Here is an 18,400-nt window from a genome sequence, read left to right as displayed (position 1 = left end):
TGGGTCTCTGTCTGGTCGGAGGGACAGATGTGAAGGCTTCTTATGCATCTGTCCAGCTGCCTTTATCCCACCTCTGTTTCTGCGTTCTAGATCAGCTACTGAAAGGAACCAAATATCACCAATTATTTCAATAGACATTCGTTGTTTCATTTCTGTCTCTTCTCCCTTTCTTCTCCACTCCCTTCGCACCCCCCCCCCACTCACACACATGGACATAGAGAGGTTGACAAACTCAGAAGGCATAACCTCTGGGCAGACTGCCTTTCTCTTGGGAGGTGAAATTTCTAATTCTCTTTTGGGTTGGTAGTGCCGAGCCATGTATCTGAGGTTCGGCTAGGACTGGAGAAGTTGTGACACAGAGCTCACATTCTCAGCTGAGTTTGGATCTACTTGACACAAACGAGGGTCATCTGAGAAGAGGGAACCACAGTGGAGGAAACCCTTCCATCAGACTGGTGTGCAGGTCTCCTTGATGAACACTTGCTGGCAGAGGAACCAGCCAGCTGGGGCTGTGCCATCCATGGGCAAGTGATCCTGTGCTATGTAAGCAAAGTAAAGAAAGTAGCCCGAGAAAACCACAAAAGCTCGGCAACGAGAAGCCTTTCCTATGGCCTCTGCTTCAGTTCCTGCTTTGAGTTCCTATCTGTCTTCAATCAATTCTAGGACCCTAAGACATGGGTTGAAACAGGCCACTTCTCCCCAGCTTGCTTTAAGCGTATGGGGTTAATAGAAACCACAATCACAGGACCAAAGTCAGTAGACAGAGGACCTGTGAGGGGAGATGATGCTCAGCCCATCAGACCTGCCACAGAAAGATCACTTCTAAGTCATTGATCACACTGGGATTAGCTACTTGGTGATGGTTAGTCGGTGATGTCGATCGGACTGGATTTGGAATCAACTGGGAGACACATCTCCAAGGATGTCTGGGAGGATGTTCCCAGAAACATTTATCTGTAGAGAGAATGACTGCCCGGGAGTGTGGACTGCATCATTACATGGACTGGGTTCCAGGAGTGAATAAAAATGAAAAAGCAATTGCCAGTGTCCCCTCCTCCATGCATTCTGTTTTTACCCAGTTGTGGAGTCTCGGCTGCCTGCTCCTGCCACTGTGAAATCTTCCACATTCCCCTGCAGCCTGGATTAGACCCTTTTAATCTGTGAGCTAAAATATATTCTTTCTGTGAGCTATTTTTGAAAGCAATGAAAAACATAACCAATACAAACTCCAACTATTCTCTATCTGTGGGTCCCACTCTGGCTGTCCTACAGAAGTAGAGAGAAGGGCTTGAAGCTTGAAATTCTGTTGTCTCCCTGTACACATTCTGGCCTCTGAGAACCCCCTCCTTCTCTCAGCAAGGAAGGACCCACCCCTTCACAGCAAGGAAGGACATTGGTTTCTTACAGCTGGTCCTGGTCAAGCATTTTTTTACTCCATTAGTTTGAAGCATATTGGAGATTGTCATTTGAAGGGAGATGGTATTTGTGATTTCTGTGTCCTATTTATGTCCTCCTGTAGTCAAAATACATTTTATAGGTCAGTAAAACTGCCTAAGGGTAAAGATGAGTTGTGTTTTATCCTCAATGCAGCCTTGACCTGGGATAAATGTTTCAAGACCTTTCAGGGTCGCCCTAGGAAGACAAGAAACCCTCATAAAGTGGAGAGTGACCTTGTGTAGTAGAGACAAACAAGGCTGTTTTTTGGAACCTGTCTTGTCCCAAGGAACTGTGGGTGCTTGGGTGGTGTTGTGAGCAAAAAGTCTAAAGCCCTTTTAAAGGCTCCACGTATTCCTTGTGTATGCGTCCCTCTCCCATAATCTCTGCTCAAGACTTCTCAGCTATGAAGTCTGCATAGACTGCAAGGGGAGAGGCCTGCAAACTGCTCCTCCTGGATGTATGGAAGTGTGGGTCAGAGGTGCCAGCTGTGATATAGAAACAGTTCTGAGTGAGACTGCTTTGCTACAAAGACCGGAGCAAGTATCTTTGCCTCAGAGGGGGAACCTGATGTCCTAGGAGAACTCAGAAAGACACTTGCTCTCCCCTCCAAGATATCCCACCCCCATCACCAAGACATCATCCCCAGCACATCTTAAGTTGATGTCAGTAGGAAATGTAAATAAAATATAATGAAGCCAAAACATTGTAAAGCATGACGGCCTTTATTTCAACCGCACTGAACAAGATTCTCAGGGGGGTAAGGGCCTGGGCAGCAGAACGCCATGGCCCCGTACTCGGCCTTTTTCTGCCCAGCGGCCTCTCCCGAGAAGGAAACAGAGAGACAAGTGGACCCTCACAAGCCCTGTGGGAATGGAGAGGAGGGCTGGGGTGTTCTCTAGGGGAGAGGGAGAGAGTAATTGCAACTTGTTATGATTGGTAAGAGGCAGGCTGACTCAGAGCCCCACCTGAAGAACTTGGACACACGTGCCAGGGCTCTCTGGAACCGACCCTTCCAGGGCCTTCTTGGAGGAGCAGCCTTCCCGGTTCCTCTTGGGCCATTGGATGAGTCCTCCATGTTGTGAGCAAAGACATTACCTTCCTGGAAGTATTGTTGTGGGTTTCTCACAGTCTGAAAAAGAGAGTTGAGACCTCATGTTTGCGGTCCCTCATGACTGTTGTCCATTACCTCAGGTGGGTACTGTGATGTGTATCTGCACTACTGGTTGAGGTGCTGAGGATGGAAAAGTTGAGAGCCCTGGCCTGAAGAACCCCAGTACCCCTGGAGGATGTTCCAGAGCACATGAACATGAAGCTCACCTGCCCAGGGGGTGGAAAGAAGGGAAAGGATATCATCTTCCTAGAGTGTGACGCCCCACTCAGAACATTTATCCACAGTTCTGCTGAGGTCCCCACTGTGCTGGCTGTGGAACCGAGACCTGCCCCCTGCATAGCCCTAATCTCCACCCCTCCATGGCCCTAAGCCCCATTGTTCCTGCCCATGGTTCCTCCCTGCTTCAGTTCAGTACATTCTGCTCAACCAGTAGATACATTTCTGGAGCATGACCTTCGTCCTAACTCCCGCCCCCAGAACTTTCTGTTTCTTCCTCTGCATTTCACCTTCACTCTGGCCAGCCTGAATGAAGTTCTGCAGGCTGAACTGAAAATGCCGAAGACTTCGGGTACATGGTGAGTTCACTTTGCGTGGGGTCTCCGCTGACAAACGTGCTCATGATGCCTGTCTGTGGTCGCCCTGTTTAGTTAGGACTGTGAGGTTTCTCATGGTGCTCTCTTGGTGCATGGTTCAAAGCGTTCATAAAATTCCAGAACAACGTCTGGTCATGGCGCTGTGAGGCTGGAAGGCCTGGACCCTACTTCTTCTCTCTGAGGCTTTTGCTCTGTGCAGGTTACCCGCATATCTGAGCATCTGCTTCTGGTGAATGATGGAAAGTATTTGTGCAGGACAGTCCTCAGGTCGTAGGTATTAAAGGTTAGCAGTTTACTCTTAGAATCGAGATTCACTTTGGGTTACATCTTGGAATCTGTTGGAGCCATCGATCTTTGTTTGCTTTTTCCCCTCAGGGCACCCACTTTTTCTGTCCCATTTCCTATTATCGTGGAGTCTATGTAGTGCTGTCTGTGACCTGCCTCTGATCTCACTGGAGTGTGTGTCCTGTCCTAAGGTGACTCCGTGCTGTGGTGCTTACCTCCGTGTTGGAGCATGATAGTGAAATGCTGGGGTTCAGCCATTCTCCATCTTTGTCCTCTTCCACATGTCGTTGGCCCTTTTATGTCATAAGCACTGCTATAGATCCTTGAGCGATAACTTTTCCTTCTCTTGATGATTACAGAGAGTGGAAAACTTTTGAGTGCTTTAAACAGTGAGCAGAGCATACTTTATTTTAATACCTATTAGCAAGATTTTAATAGTTTTCTCTAAACAAATGTTCCAGTGCTTGTGCCCATATTCTTCACAGATATTTTGTTTATTTTAATGTTACTGTCATTTTAAAAAATTCTCTTTTGGTGTATTTGTTTGTAGTTTATTGTTGTTTTCATACTAATTTATCTTCTAGCTTTGCCAAAACCGTTTCTAACAACCAGGTGATGACTTTTCATGGTTTCTGGAAATATTTTTAAAAATATTCTTTGAGGCTCTCTGCTCCTCCCTGTTCTAGAGACAGCCGCTTCTTTTCCTGCAGTGCCAGCCTCGTTCCAGAGACACGATGGTGAAGGTCGGAGTGAATGGATTTGGCCGTATTGGACGCCTGGTTACCAGGGCTGCCTTCACTTCTGGCAAAGTGGACGTTGTTGCCATCAATGACCCTTTCATCGACCTCAACTACATGGTCTACATGTTCCAGTATGACTCCACCCACGGCAAGTTCAAAGGCACAGTTAAGGCTGAGAATGGGAAGCTTGTCATCAACGGGAAGGCCATCACCATCTTCCAAGAGCCAGATCCCGCCAACATCAAATGGGGGGATGCCGGTGCCGAGTATGTTGTGGAGTCTACTGGTGTCTTCACCACCATGGAGAAGGCTGGGGCCCACTTGAAGGGTGGGGCCAAGAGGGTCATCATCTCCGCCCCTTCTGCCGATGCCCCCATGTTTGTGATGGGTGTGAACCATGACAAGTATGACAATTCCCTCAAGATTGTCAGCAACGCTTCCTGCACCACCAACTGCTTAGCCCCCTTGGCCAAGGTCATCCATGACAACTTTGGCATCGTGGAAGGACTCATGACAATAGTCCATGCCATCACGGCCACCCAGAAGACAGTGGATGGCCCCTCTGGGAAGCTGTGGCGAGATGGCCATGGTGCTGCCCAGAACATCATCCCTGCGTCCACTGGCGCTGCCAAGGCTGTGGGCAAAGTCATCTCAGAGCTGAACGGGAAGCTCAAGGGCATGGCCTTCCGCGTTCCTACCCCCAATGTGTCCGTCGTGGACCTGACATGCCGCCTGGAGAAAGCTGCCAAGTATGATGACATCAAGAAGGTGGTGAAGCAGGCATCCGAGGGCCCACTAAAGGGCATCCTGGGTTACACTGAGGACCAGGTCGTCTCCTGTGACTTTAACAGTGACTCCCACTCTTCCACCTTCGATGCTGGGGCTGGCATTGCTCTCAATGACAACTTTGTAAAGCTCATTTCCTGGTACGACAATGAATTCGGCTACAGCAACAGAGTGGTGGACCTCATGGCCTACATGGCCTCCAAGGAGTAAGAAGCCCGCCCTGGACCACCCATCCCAGCAAGGACACAGCAAGAGAGAGGTCCTCGGCTGCTGAGCAGTCCCTGTCCTAACTAACCCTTAACACTGAGCATCTCCGTCACAGTTTCCATCCCAGACCCCCAGAATAGCAGGAGGGGGCTTAGGGAGCCCTACTCTCTTGAATACCATCAATAAAGTTCATTGCACCCCTCAAAAAATATTCTTTGAAAATTTCACACAGTTATCACGTTTATTCCCATCCTCCACTTCTCCCAGATTGCCCCTCCCTCAAGATTCCCCCTTTTCATTTTGAATCTATGTGCCTCTGTCTACAGTTCATGCCTGACTGAACCAGCTATGGCTTAAAGAATGATGCTGGGTGCATGTGGTGAGCATCTGGAGCAACATTCTGCCACATTTCTTAGATATTGACAGGAAATTTCTGTCTTTCCCTTATCACGTGTTTTCTGTCACAATACAACCTAGACCATACATCAAGGTAAAAGTGAGAACATTTGAGGGAAGAAGGGAAAGCCAAGGGTGTGAAAAGAAGGTAATATAGAAAAAAAAAGATAGGTGTCATATGTTGTTGGATGTGAGGAATCAACCTTCCACTGTAAATGTGATAAGGGTGTGTATGCAGGACCTGGAAGTACAAGGGATCCTTTCTATATGGATGAAGGGGACTCAATGGACAGGGAACAGCAGAGGGTAATGGGGGTCAATGTGAGCAAAGTATAATACACCATTGTGAAAATGTCATTAGGCCCATTATTTTGTGTGAAATCATAAAAAAATAATAGAAGTGTATTTAGCATTTCACCATGAAACATTTCCTGTATGGTTTGTTTTTTGCTTTTTGTTTCTTTACAGATAGATATTATGGGATTGAGAATATTCCCCTATGTTCCTAAATTAGCATACCTTCTTTTTTGATGTTTTTATCACTGGAGTTTTCAGATTATCACATCCCCTTTCCGGCACACATCTTAGTGACCACTCTGATGTTATCCCACTAATACAGTAAAATTCATTCATGGATTTCTTTTCCTGCCCTTTCTTTTTATATACAGTCTTACTCTGTAGGAGACAAAGTGCTGGAATTCACAGTGTCGCCCAGTCTGGCCTCCAACCTATGGTGTTCCACTTGCTACAGCTTCCTGTGTGCTAATAATATTATAGGAATGCACCTCCAGGCTAGCTTTATTTGTGGTATTTAAGTGTCAAACTAGGGACTGGAGTGATGGCTCAGTAGTTATGGGCACTTGTTACTCCAGCAGAGAATCTGGGTTCAACTCCCAGAACCCACAAAGTGGCTCATGACCACCTGGAACTCCACTTCTAGGGAATCTGGTGTCCTCATCTGACCTCCGAGGACACCAGGCAAATGGTGCGCATATGTACAGGCAGGTATAATACGCACACACACATAAATAAATAAACCTAAGAAAAATTAATAGTAAAATGGTCTTGCATTCCTAGAGTAAAGTGTACTTGTTAATGAATGTTTTTCCATACACTGATTCAAACTGCTAACATTTCATGAGAGGTTTGCATCTATGTTCATGAGAAATACTTGTCTGTAATACTTCTTGTGCTGCTTTATATTTTTAATAGTTTTATTACATCTTTGAGAATTTCATATAATGTGTTTTGATCACATTTACCCTCAACTCCTCCCCTTAACTCTTCCCAAGCCCACCCCTACCTCCCCAACTCTTACCTTTTATTCTGTTAGAGTTTTTATTAATATATATGTACATGGGGCCTTTTGCATGTGTCTGCTGGTATCCAAGAAGGCCAGAAGAAGATGTTGGATCCCCTGTAGCTGGAGTTAGAGATTATGAACAATTTCCTGTTGTGAATGCTTGGATTTGAACTTGGGTCTTCTACAAAAGTAGTACACACTCATAACTGCTGAGCCATCTCTCTAGTACTATTTTTTGGTTTGTTTGTTTTCATAACCCATTGGCTCCAGTTTGGGCTCTCCCAATACTTCTGGCGATGAGGCCATCTACCCGAGCTTGGTCACCTTACCAGTAGCCACAGCCTTAAAAGAAATCATGACTCTTCCTTCCCCAGAAGACATCAACACCTCCATAACACCTCAGTTACAGGTGGGCCCTCAAGAACCCCTTCCTGCTTCATAGTCGAATGTTGACTTTTTTTGGTGCAGGTCTTGGGTGGGCAGCCACAGCTGCTGTGAGTTCATGGACGCAGTAGTCCTGGCGTCTCTTGACGACATTATCTCATTCTTGTCCTCCTCTACCACTGAGTCTTATGTTTCCTCCCCCTCTTCCAGGGATAGCCTTGGGGGTGTGTATGACATAGATGTCCCATTTGTGACTTAGCATCCCATAATCACTTGTTCTCCACACCGTGAATGGTTACAGGTTTCTTAGTTAATCGGCATTCACTGTTCAAACACAGACACTTCTCTGACAGGGTCTGGGAGATACACTAGTCTATGGGTTGAAATATACAAATTTCAAGAATAAGGCCTACTATTTCTATTCAGTAAAATCACCATAGCAGATTTACGTTGGGACCTTTGAGCTCTCCAACCATGGATTCTTGGCCAGATTTGTAGGCCTTAAAACCAATCAGAAAGCAGTTTATCCCTGTAACACATTTTACTATGGTACCCAGGGACATATATAGCCATGGTGATCATTTCTGCAGTTCACAGGGTTCACAGCTAGGGAAGAATATTGAGGAGGTCTTCCTCTCAGCAGCCTGCATAGTACCTTCTAGTACTGTAAATGCTAGCTAGCAGAAAGGAAGCTTCCAGGGCTGCTTCCCATCTCACTACAAGTGTTCTGTGATTTCTCTTCCAGGATACCTCATCAGGCCTTTCTCTGGGCCCAGGGGGATCAAACTCAGGTTGTCAGGCTTGTATGGCAAGCATGTTCACTTGATGAGTCATCTCCTGAGTCCAACCATAAGTCTTGTTATTTAAAAATTATTCAGTTTAGTTTTCCCTGCCTTGCTCTACGCTGCCCAATCAGGCCAAGCCAGTTTCCTTTATTTTTTTTAATTAATTTATTTATTAAAGATTTCTGTCTCTTCCCAGCCACCGCCTCCCATTTCCCTCCCCCTCCCCTAGTTAAGTCCCCCCCTACTCAGCCCGAAAAGCAATCAGGGTTCCCTGTCCTGTGGGAAGTCCAAGGAACCCCCCACCTCCATCCAGGTCTAGTAAGTTGAGCATCCAAACTGCCTAGGCTCCCACAAAGCCAGTACGTGCAGTAGGATCAAAAACCCAGTGCCATTGTTCTTGAGTTCTCAGTAGTCCTCATTTCCGTTATGTTCAGAGAGTCTGGTTTTATCCCAGGCTTTTCCAGACCCAGGCCAGCTGGTCTTGGTGAGTTCCCAGTAGAACATCCCCATTGTCTCAGTGTGTGGGTGCACCCCTCATGGTCCTGAGTTCCTTGCTCGTGCTCTCTCTCCTTCTGCTCCTGATTTGGACCTTGAGAATTCAGTCCTGTGCTCCAATGTGGGTCTCTGTCTCCTTTCATTGCTTGCTGAAGGTTAATATTCAGGAGGATGCCTATATGTTTTTCTTTGGGTTCTCCTTATTTAGCTTCTCTATTAACCAATGTTATTCACAGCATACAGAGGGGATTCCACATCAAGTAGTTTGGCTACATCAGTTTCACCCCTACCTCTCCACCTCCAATTCCTCTCATGTCCACTTCACTCTCACTCAAGTTTATGACCACTCACTATTTTTAGTTGTATTGTTTTTTTTCAAAAGTAAACTGTCTTTTTTCACTTAGATACCAATCCCAATTCCCAATCCGTCCCGTTCTTCCATTCCCTTCACCGTACCATCTACTGCACACCCACCCCCCAATTCTCAGAGGATCCAGCTCACATTGTTTTTGGGAACGTCCAAGAGCATTCTCACTTTATCTAGCCTGAGGAAGGTATCCGTCCAAAGAGAACGGGTTCCCAAAAAGCCAGTACCAGCAGTAGGGATAAATTCTGGTGCCACTGTCAGGGCCCTTTTGTCTTCCTCAGCCGTACAGCTGTGTCCCACATTCACAGGGTCTAATTTGGTAGTAATCTGGTTCCTTCCCTGTCTGGCTGGAGTTGGTGAGCTCCCAGTATCTGAGGTAAACTATTTCAGTGGGTGTCCCCATCGTGGTCTTGACCTCCTTGCTCATATTTCACTTTGCCCTTTGTATGCTTTAAAGATTTGTCTATTTCTGTCCTTAGCTTACATCTCATGTAGGTTATGTATTGTTGAATGATACCTTTTTTTTTGTTTTGAGATACTGTCCCCCTAGTTAACCCAGAATGGTATGGAAGTTCTGATCCCCCTCCCTCACCTTCTTGAGTAGCCTAATGTGATTCCTTATGAGAAGCAAGAGGACAGGCAGTGTAAAGGGGGATCCAGGTGGTAATCAAGATTGAGGTTAAGTGTGCAAACAACCTTAATGAAAAGGTAAGGGAAATAAGGCATTCTTGAGACTCCTGTCTGAGAGCATGGGACATAAAACCCCAGGCCGAAAGTGAAAGAATGAAGGCCATGAGGAAGACAATTAATGATGCGACAGAATGGATGGAGTGTAGTGATTGTTGAAGATGCAGGACTGTCTGGGCCTGAAAATGGATTGTGAGGAGAGAAGATAAACAGAAAAACTCATGATCAGGTTGAACATCTGTGAGACTGTGAAGAGCTTCGTATATGTGGGACTTTGGGAAGGGCACTATATAAGAAGGCCTAGGTGAAAATTGAGAAAGCCATAGGGAAACGAGGAAGTGAAAGCTTAGTCCAACAGTGAGCACAATAGAGAGGAAAGTCCCAGTCACTGAAGATGTAGTTTTCTAAGGACAGAGTAAGTAACCTGGAGATAGGGGACCCAGGTGCTACTCTGACCCCCACTCCTGATCCTAAAGCCATGCAGCATAACTCATACCTGCTGTACCCCGCTGCTTTTCTGACTCCACATGTAACAGTGGGCATGAGACTGGAGCTCCCCGGGGGAAAGAATTTGCCTTCAGAAGGCCTATAGGCCACTTGTACAACTTCTACAACCACTGCTTCTCTACCCAAAGCAGGGATAAAAAGCGTTTCTGCCTCTTCCATGCCACAAATGTCACAGGGCACTGCCTTCTTGTGAGTGTCATGTCTGGCAAGGTAAGGGTCAGGCCTATTCCACATTGCTAACCTTGGTCCTTCCATCCTTCACTTTAGGGAACAGCATGGGCTCTTGCCTGCTGTGATCGCCTCAAAGAAAGAGCAGAGGACAAGGCTGAAGAGGTATCTGGATCAAGGACTGATAAAGAATATGGCTGTTGCCCCTAAATTCTACAAGCATGGCAAGAAGCTGGCTGGTGTAGCAGAAAGCCGCAGTGAGTGTCTTTGGTTAGGGAAGGAACCTGAATTTAGGTGGAGGGAACATGAGTAATTCTGTCAGCATCCCTGTCTTGAGATTGCAGTGGGACTGTTGGTAATTGCTCATCAAACCAATGTTAGGAATTAAATGCTTTGGAGAAATGTCCACATCCCTTGCTTATATTTTCTGTAGGTAGACATTTGTTGCCGAGTGGTAAGTTTGTTACTTTTATCACTGTCTTGCTACTTAGCCCTGAGTGTTCTCCTGCCCCTATTGAATCAGGCTCCACAGTGGCCATTCACTAGAAAAAGAAAGCAACCCCAGAGTTGGGAAAGAGGCATAGTGTGGTAAACCCTCCAAATGGGGCCGGAATATTTGGAAGGATGGTGTCAGTGAGGCTTATGTAAGCTGTGCCTGGTGTTTTACAGATGGGCAGGAGAGCACTGTGCACAAGAGGGAGGCCAGGTCCCACAAAGTTCCACAGGAGGTAAGGAGACTCTGGTGCTTATGGGAGGTGATTCCAGAAGCTCCTCCCCTGACCCTTTGTACTGTGTCCTAAAGTCTTGGGTTCCATCCCCACATCGGCCGTGATTTACCATGTGAGCTCAGGTTTAACTGCATCTTCCTGGATTTTAGTGTGAACTGAAAATTAAAATTAAAGGTAAGCCTCAATGATCTTCAAGGGCTTCAAGTTCTGACATTCTGAGTTGCTGTAGTCATCTGACAACATGTTCATCTCTCCTCTTTTCATGGTAGGCTGGGTACCCAAATTCCTACTATTGTCTCTACTCCGGCAGGGAAGTTCTCAGGGAACTCATATGCCTAGCCAGCAGAGAGAATGGGCAATTCTGCCCCATGTTCCAGTGAAATTGGAGCAGCAACCAACGATTTCTTTTTCCTGGGCACCTCGTGATCCATCTGTCAGGCCCAAAAGGTGAGTTGAATATGGCCCTAAATCCAGCTGTATCCATATTACTCCATGTTAAGCACTGTGGTTGGTGCCATGGGAGATTGGCAAATGAGAAAGGAGAAAGAGGAGAAGGAAGAAGAAATGTAATAGGAGAAGAGGAAGTGTGGAGGAGGAGGAGGCATCACCTCAGAAGGAGGAGTGAAGAGAAGGCACTTCGCCTTGAGAATTCCTAATCTTGAGGGTTCCAATAAGTGATTTCATCTTTCCAAGTCTATGTTTTCTGGTAGCCACTCTGGGACAACAGGCTACGTTCATGACATTGACAAGAGAAGTAGAAGAAGGTGTACCACATAGGAAGCCCTGAATGAGCCTGGGCTGTTGCTCCATATCACAACAGATGGATGTGAGAGAAGATTCGGTTGGAATTTGGGGTCATGATGGGGAATGCTATAGAGGCCTAAAGGAATGCTAAAGTCAATAGAGAAGACTTCCTAGAGAAAGGCCTGGCTTGTCCTTCATTGTGGGTTTCCCCTCTCATTAGCATCTCAGTAGGGGAGAGGGGAGAAAGACAGAGTCACAGAGCTTCCTGGGAAACAGACCTCCTCCACAGACCAGCATCAAGGTGCAGATCTGGTTCAATGTGTATGTTCACTGGCATATATGCATACATTACCCAATCAGCTAAGGTCACATTGAGTTACTGTCCAATGAGTTCAAATGCCTTGCACCCCACGTCTTGTGTGGGTATATAGGGGCAGTATGTCCTGGCAGTGTGTCTGCAGACAAAGGGCAGGAACCAGGCATCTCCCTGGGCTTTGATGCCAAATTAGAGAGTCTGCAGTTAGCTGGGACTCCATTATGAGTCGTCTAGCATTCCAGAGACACAGATCTGCTCATACAGTTAAGGGGGGGGGGCATTAGCAGTTGTCACGGTCCCTGTCTGTTACTGACACCATTTGAACAGAGACTGACTTATCAATTCATAACCACTGTGGACTGGGAAAAAAAGGAAGCAAGAGCCAGTACCTGAAAAAGGAGGGGCTCCCATCTGTAGTAATAAGAGTGGCGGGGCTGCGTTCCCAGCACCCCGGCAGCCTGTCTAGCTTATGCCCCGAAATAACAACACACAAACTGTATTCATTTAATTACTGCTTGGCCCATTCTCTTCTAGGCTAATTCTCACATATTAATTTAGCCCATTTCTAATCATCTGTGTGTAGCACCCCAAGGTGCGCTTACCGGGGAGATTCTAGTCTATGTCCATCCTGGGTCAGAGCTTCATTCCGGGAGTGGGGCATGGCGTCTCTCTCAGGCGTCTTCTCCTGAGAGCAGAGCTGTCGTGACTCTGAGCTCACTTCCTCTTCCTCCCAGCGTTCTGTTCTGTTTACTCCTCCCACCTATCCTCTAACCAATAAAATGGGCCAGGGCAGTTCCTTTATTAGCCAATGACCTTCCTCCATCATTTCCCCTTTTTCGGTTTAAACAAAAAAAAAGGCTTTAACATAGCAAAATTACATATAACAAAACAGTTATCAAGTAAAAGTTACAATAATCTTTATCATAACTAAGGAAAACTATAACTATAACTAACTATTCTTAACTCCATCAAAGACTCCAGAAAGATATATTACCTAAGTAAACAAGAACTAAGAAACTTCAAACTCTAGAAATGACAAAGACATCTCGCTGCCTGGACAGTCACCCAAAGTTCTTTTGTACTGTTGGGGCATCCATCTTCAGCCTTCAGGCCCATGGTATCCAGCAGACATTTCCATAAAGCAGGAAAATTCAAAGTCAGTTCAGTCACTATCTGTTGTGTCCTGCAGAATGTCTTGCAGACTCTTTCAAAATGAATCAGGAACCCCGAAAGATCATTTCACCTTAGGCAAGTTCAGTAGTCCCCTCTCTGCGGGTTCTCTGTGTCCAGTTTATGCAATAGTCCAGGCAAGAGCAGTTTCTTGCCCAAATGGCTATCAAACTCCATAAGGTGCCTCTTCGATGCCCATCTTCCTCTTGAAGTAGATTGGTGCTGCCAGGAGCAGAGTGTCTCATTGTCATGAAAAGTCCTCAGTTATTAAAACATTAAATGTCCTATTCTGTAATATTTGAAAGACATGAAGAATATCTATCTAAACTATATCTCTATATATCTAGAAAATCTAACTAACATGACTACAAGCTTTACTATTATCGATGATTATCCATTAACAACCTATATTTCTTAATTATACAGTACATATTTAAATAAACTACACAATCACGATACCTTAATCAAAATCAGAAACACTTATATATATAACAAAATTGACCTTAAATCTCTATCAATAAAGCAAAATCTATACTAATGCAAATTATTCATACCTATATCATATCCCCCTTTAAATGTAAAAGAACGTTTATAAACCATATTTGGGAACATGGGCGCAGTTTTTTCTCTCCAAACTGCTTCCTGCTGAATGGGGGCGTCGTTAATTAGGTCTTTCATGGTATAACCTGTGTGCTAGTTTCATCTCAGTTGGCAGTTGAGCGAAGCAATTTTCTGAAGGTGTTCACACCAACCCTTCAGGAGGGCGTGGTCCATCATACCAAATCGGAATAGAAGAAATAAACAGCGTCTCATCCTCTGTGAAAACAAAATAAGAAACTCCTTTCCAAAGTATCATGTCCTTAGATCCAAATTTCAAAGCCAAGGCATCAAAACATCCATGTTGGATTAGCTCAGCAGCATCTACAAATAAATATCTTTTAGCAGCTGTTGGTCCTTCCTCAGCATTCAAACGATTCAAAGAGAGCATAATAGCATACAGTATCAAAATTCTCTGTATATTTTCCATCTTTGTGCAGCTTTGTTTTAACCTCTATTTTGTTTATTTTTACTTTTAACTCTTTGCTTTTTGAGACAGGTTCTCTGTATCTTTGACCTGAAGTAACTCTGTAGACCACGCTGTCTTAGAACTCTCAGAGATCCGCCTGTCTCTGCCTCCCAGGCATTGGGATTAAAGGTGTTTGCTACTACACCTTGAACTCACAGAGATCTGTTTGCCTCTGCCTTCTAGGCACTGGGATTAAAGGCGTGTGCTACCACACACAACAACTCTCTTCCTTTTTTTGTTTTTTACTTTTAAGAACTTTAAATTTTAGTCTGCATATATTTTTAACACACTTTAAACCATTCAGAAATTTTCTCTGTCTTTGAATCTCTCTTTACTGTATATCTCTCTTTTTCTGACCACATGAATCTTTAATTTACCAAGCAAGCTCAGTAGGACTAAAGGCGTGGCTTTGCCAGCTAGATCCAGTCCATTCCTTAGCTTTCCAGCCTCATGGCTGAGGTACTGGCTGTAGGCATGAACCGCCTGCGTAAAAGAGTCAGAGTTTGCCCTGGCAGGACAGCCCAGAAAGCTGGCATTTTTAAACGGCGCAGCTTTTTTCCTGCTATGGCTAAAAACTGAAAAGCATGTGTTCAGCTTTTCGTCAACACCGTTTAAGTGTTTCGTGGCAGAACCTCTTAATGAGCTGCAGGCTTTGCAGCTAAAGCTGAGTCAGGAAGCCTCTCTTAGATGCGGCGCTTGCTTGCCTCTAGCAAGCAGAGTAGAACCGAGAAATTGCTGCTACCAAGAAACCAGGCACAATGCTTTCATTTTGTTCTAGAATTACTTCCCAAGCTGTCTCAGGCTTTATGTGGAAGCAGTTGTCCCTTCGTGGTTGCCATATGTAATAATAAGGTTGCCATATGTAATAATAATAAACTCTTATTACTACACCCATCTTTCTGGCGGCTGTGCAGATTAGAGCATAGTCTCTTTGGGTTCTTTGTCATCTTCATTGCAGCACAGGGAAGAAAGATTTGGTAGAAGTTAGCATGTCAAGAAAAATATAGACGTTTTAAAAGGAAACAGGCCAAGAAGGTGGCTGGTTGAAAAGGACAAACATCTTGGAATCGTTCAGATTTCCCCAGCCTGGTTTGAAAACCCCTGGTCTGCCAAGTGTTCCAGTAGTAGGTTTCCACCAGAGGGTTTCATCCCCTGGCCTCTCCTCTCCTTGTTTCTAGATTTTCAAGTGCGACCCTGCAACCCAGTGCTACCCCTGGCCCTCTTCTTCTGCAGCCACAGGTCCTGGCAAAGTAGTGGGGTCCAGGTCCCTGGGAGGGAATGAGCTTAGTGAATGGGAAGAGCAAAAAAGCCTAGGGTGGGGGTGGGTGCTGGATGGAACTGGATACTTAAAGGGGCACCTGTGTTAGTGAGAGGAGGTGTGGTTTCCCAGATGCCATTATCTGATGCCATTTCCTTTGCAGGTCCCTAATGCCACCAAGCAGGATTCTGTTGTTGCTCTCTTAGAGTGGCAGAGGAAGCTGGAGGCTGCAGGGCCAACTCTCAGGATCCTTGTGATTCTGCCTCTCTGCAACATCGTGGCAGCATGCCAGGTAGCTGTCTTCTTCAAGATGGAGCCTGGGGTAGGGGTTGTTGGGAAATTGGAAGGGTTGTGGTGAACTGGTTGTGGTAATATGTGGAAACCTGGATTTGGACCTTCTGGATCAGGCATTTCAGATGCTCAGTCCAAGGTGGGAGATGGAAATCAGGGGCTTCTCGGTGAATCACCAGTTCTGAAGTGCTTTTGCTCAACAGCAAATGGCCTGACATGAAGTAAAAACAAAACCACCAGCACCACAGTGGCAACAAAATGTCCCTGTAGACTGAGCCCCCGTCCAAGGTGGCCAAGTCTTATTGGAGTCCAAGGGCATGTCAAGGGAAGGAATAGAACTAGGTGTAATAACTCGCAGCCCATGGCAATATCTTCAGTCCACTGGAGACCGAGGAAGACTGGGAAGACATGTATGGAGGATAAGGGTCTGCAATGGAACGAGATCATGCTGGCGTCTTCAAGGCATTTCCCTTGTAGCTTGGATGCTTTCCAGTTAGAATGTTTCCCGACATGCTCACTGCTCCATGTGGTCACTGCTCAGAGGAAAATGGCATAGTTGGGAGGCTGGACGGGAAGGCTGAGCCCCAATGAGAAGCCTAAATAAAAACCCTGATGAAGTGTGTTAGTGGGAAGCCACTTTGGGTGGTGGGCATCAAAGAACAAAGGACAGTGAAGGAAGCTGGAGACCTAGCTTCTCACAGAGGTCTGGCAGAGTGGGTGATGCAGGCTGGGTCAGAAAATATGGGGGAGGGGTGTGAAGAGACAGTACATCTCTGAGAAGGGGAGAATCCTATCTGAAGACCTCAGGATTGACAAAAATAATGGTGACCCTGACTGAGAAACGCTAGAGCCAGGATCAGAGATATGGGGGGTGTTTGTTTCTGGTTTCAGTGACAAATCATAGATTCGGTGTGGCACCAAAGTGTGTGGGCTTACTGCGTGGAGACGTATGTAACCTGACTCTGACTTTTCCTTTTATTTTCAGGTAGTGATGGAGAGAGAGGACCACAGTCTCCTAGTTCCTGCCTGCCACCAAAGCCTGCCAGCTCTGTCTCACTTTCTGGACATCTGGAGTGCATGTCCTACTTGACCTGAGAGCCGGGAGTAGGAGGCCTCTCTAGAGCACTGCCTGTGTGGTATCCTGTTTCATGTCTAAAATGACTAACATTTGTAAATTGTTTATTTTTTTTTTTTTTTTTTTTTTTTTTTTTTTTTTGGTTTTTCGAGACAGGGTTTCTCTGTGGCTTTGGAGCCTGTCCTGGAATTAGCTCTGTAGACCAGGCTGGCCTCGAACTCACAGAGATCCGCCTACCTCTGCCTCCCGAGTGCTGGGATTAAAGGCGTGCGCCACCACCGCCCGGCTAAATTGTTTATTTTTGAAACAAGTTCTCATGTAGCCAGCCTGGCCTCGGATTCAGTATATAGTTGACAATGACTTTGAACTCCCAATCCTTCTGCCTCCACCTCCCAAGTGCTGGGACTACAGGCATGTACCACCATGCCTGCCTTTTTAAAATTATTATTTTAAGTGTTAAAGAATTTTATAAACTTTCAGGCCTTTTTATGATATAGGGAGTCTACTTGACTGAAGATCGATGTTGAACTATATCCATTATTTCTTTGGAATAATGGTTTTTTATGATTCTTAGAAAACCAGTATTTTGTGATCCAATGTGATCGATCAATGGGATTCTTAGTGGGTTTGCATCTCAGCGTTTTTATTTGTCCTGTGATTGTATATGCACTGGCACACGCCTGTTTGTAATCATCCATGTGGAATCCTGAAGATTTGTCACTGTGTCTAGGCATATGTGTGTGTGAAAAAATAATAATAAACATGATGTAGGCACTGAACAACACGAACTCTTTTTAAATAGAGTCAGAAAATACCACAGAGGATTGTTTACCTACACCAAGCCCCAAGTGAGCAAATACTTTAGTTTTTTAAATTAATTATTGAGTGAAAAGTTCAAAACTTGATGCAGCAGACATCAGTCACATGGCTTTCCCAAAAATGGCCACAATAATTCATTATCTAGAGTAACCCATCGGGTAATTATTAGGAATTATAGGAACACTTTTAAAGCCTGAATATTCTGAATCTTTGATTGATTTTCCAAACACATGCACTGCAGGCCTCACCAGGCCATGGCTTGCATAGAGGACAAGCCCACACTGGGGCATTGTGATTTCTAGTGTCCAGGTTGCTAGCAGATAGGGTCCAACCTCAGAGCAGGTGTTGTGCCATATTGTGCCACATGACCATTTAGGCCACACGTGATAGAGCCCTGTGGTTGGCTTCCCTTGTTCCCATTCCTGTGACCTTAGGGCAGCTGCTAAGGCCTGGGCCTGTAGATTGTTGTAGCTTTGTCTTTCGGGAAGACTCAGTGATTCCTCTCAGGCATTAAAAACTTTAAAGGGAGGGGGACTTGATCGGGGGAGGGGGAGGGTAATGGGAAGCGGTTGTGGGGACGAGGCAGAAATCCTTAATAAATAAATAAATTTAAAAAAAAAACTTTAAAGGCCATTTTCACCAATTCCTATATAAGAGTTTGGGGATCATCATCAACCTTTTT

The 18,400-nt window shown here is 45.5% G+C and overlaps 1 protein-coding gene across 1 annotated transcript; it reads left to right on the top strand.

The window, feature by feature from the left end:
* Window positions 1-2,149: 2,149 nt before the first annotated feature.
* Window positions 2,150-15,783, top strand: LOC121442873 (doublesex- and mab-3-related transcription factor C1-like; the record flags this gene model as incomplete). Its single annotated transcript, XM_041644518.1, has 7 exons — window positions 2,150-2,194; window positions 3,026-3,123; window positions 10,351-10,508; window positions 10,921-10,979; window positions 11,290-11,426; window positions 15,454-15,514; window positions 15,697-15,783. Coding segments are annotated over exons 1-7 (645 nt in total), but the record flags the coding sequence as incomplete, so codon positions are not given.
* Between the last annotated feature and the right edge of the window lie 2,617 nt (window positions 15,784-18,400).

Source organism: Microtus oregoni, unplaced genomic scaffold (assembly GCF_018167655.1).
Source record: "Microtus oregoni isolate MIOR12 unplaced genomic scaffold, Mior012 000097F_ref0000449, whole genome shotgun sequence".
Classification (NCBI taxonomy): domain Eukaryota; kingdom Metazoa; phylum Chordata; class Mammalia; order Rodentia; family Cricetidae; genus Microtus; species Microtus oregoni.
This window is presented reverse-complemented; position numbering and strand designations above follow the sequence as displayed.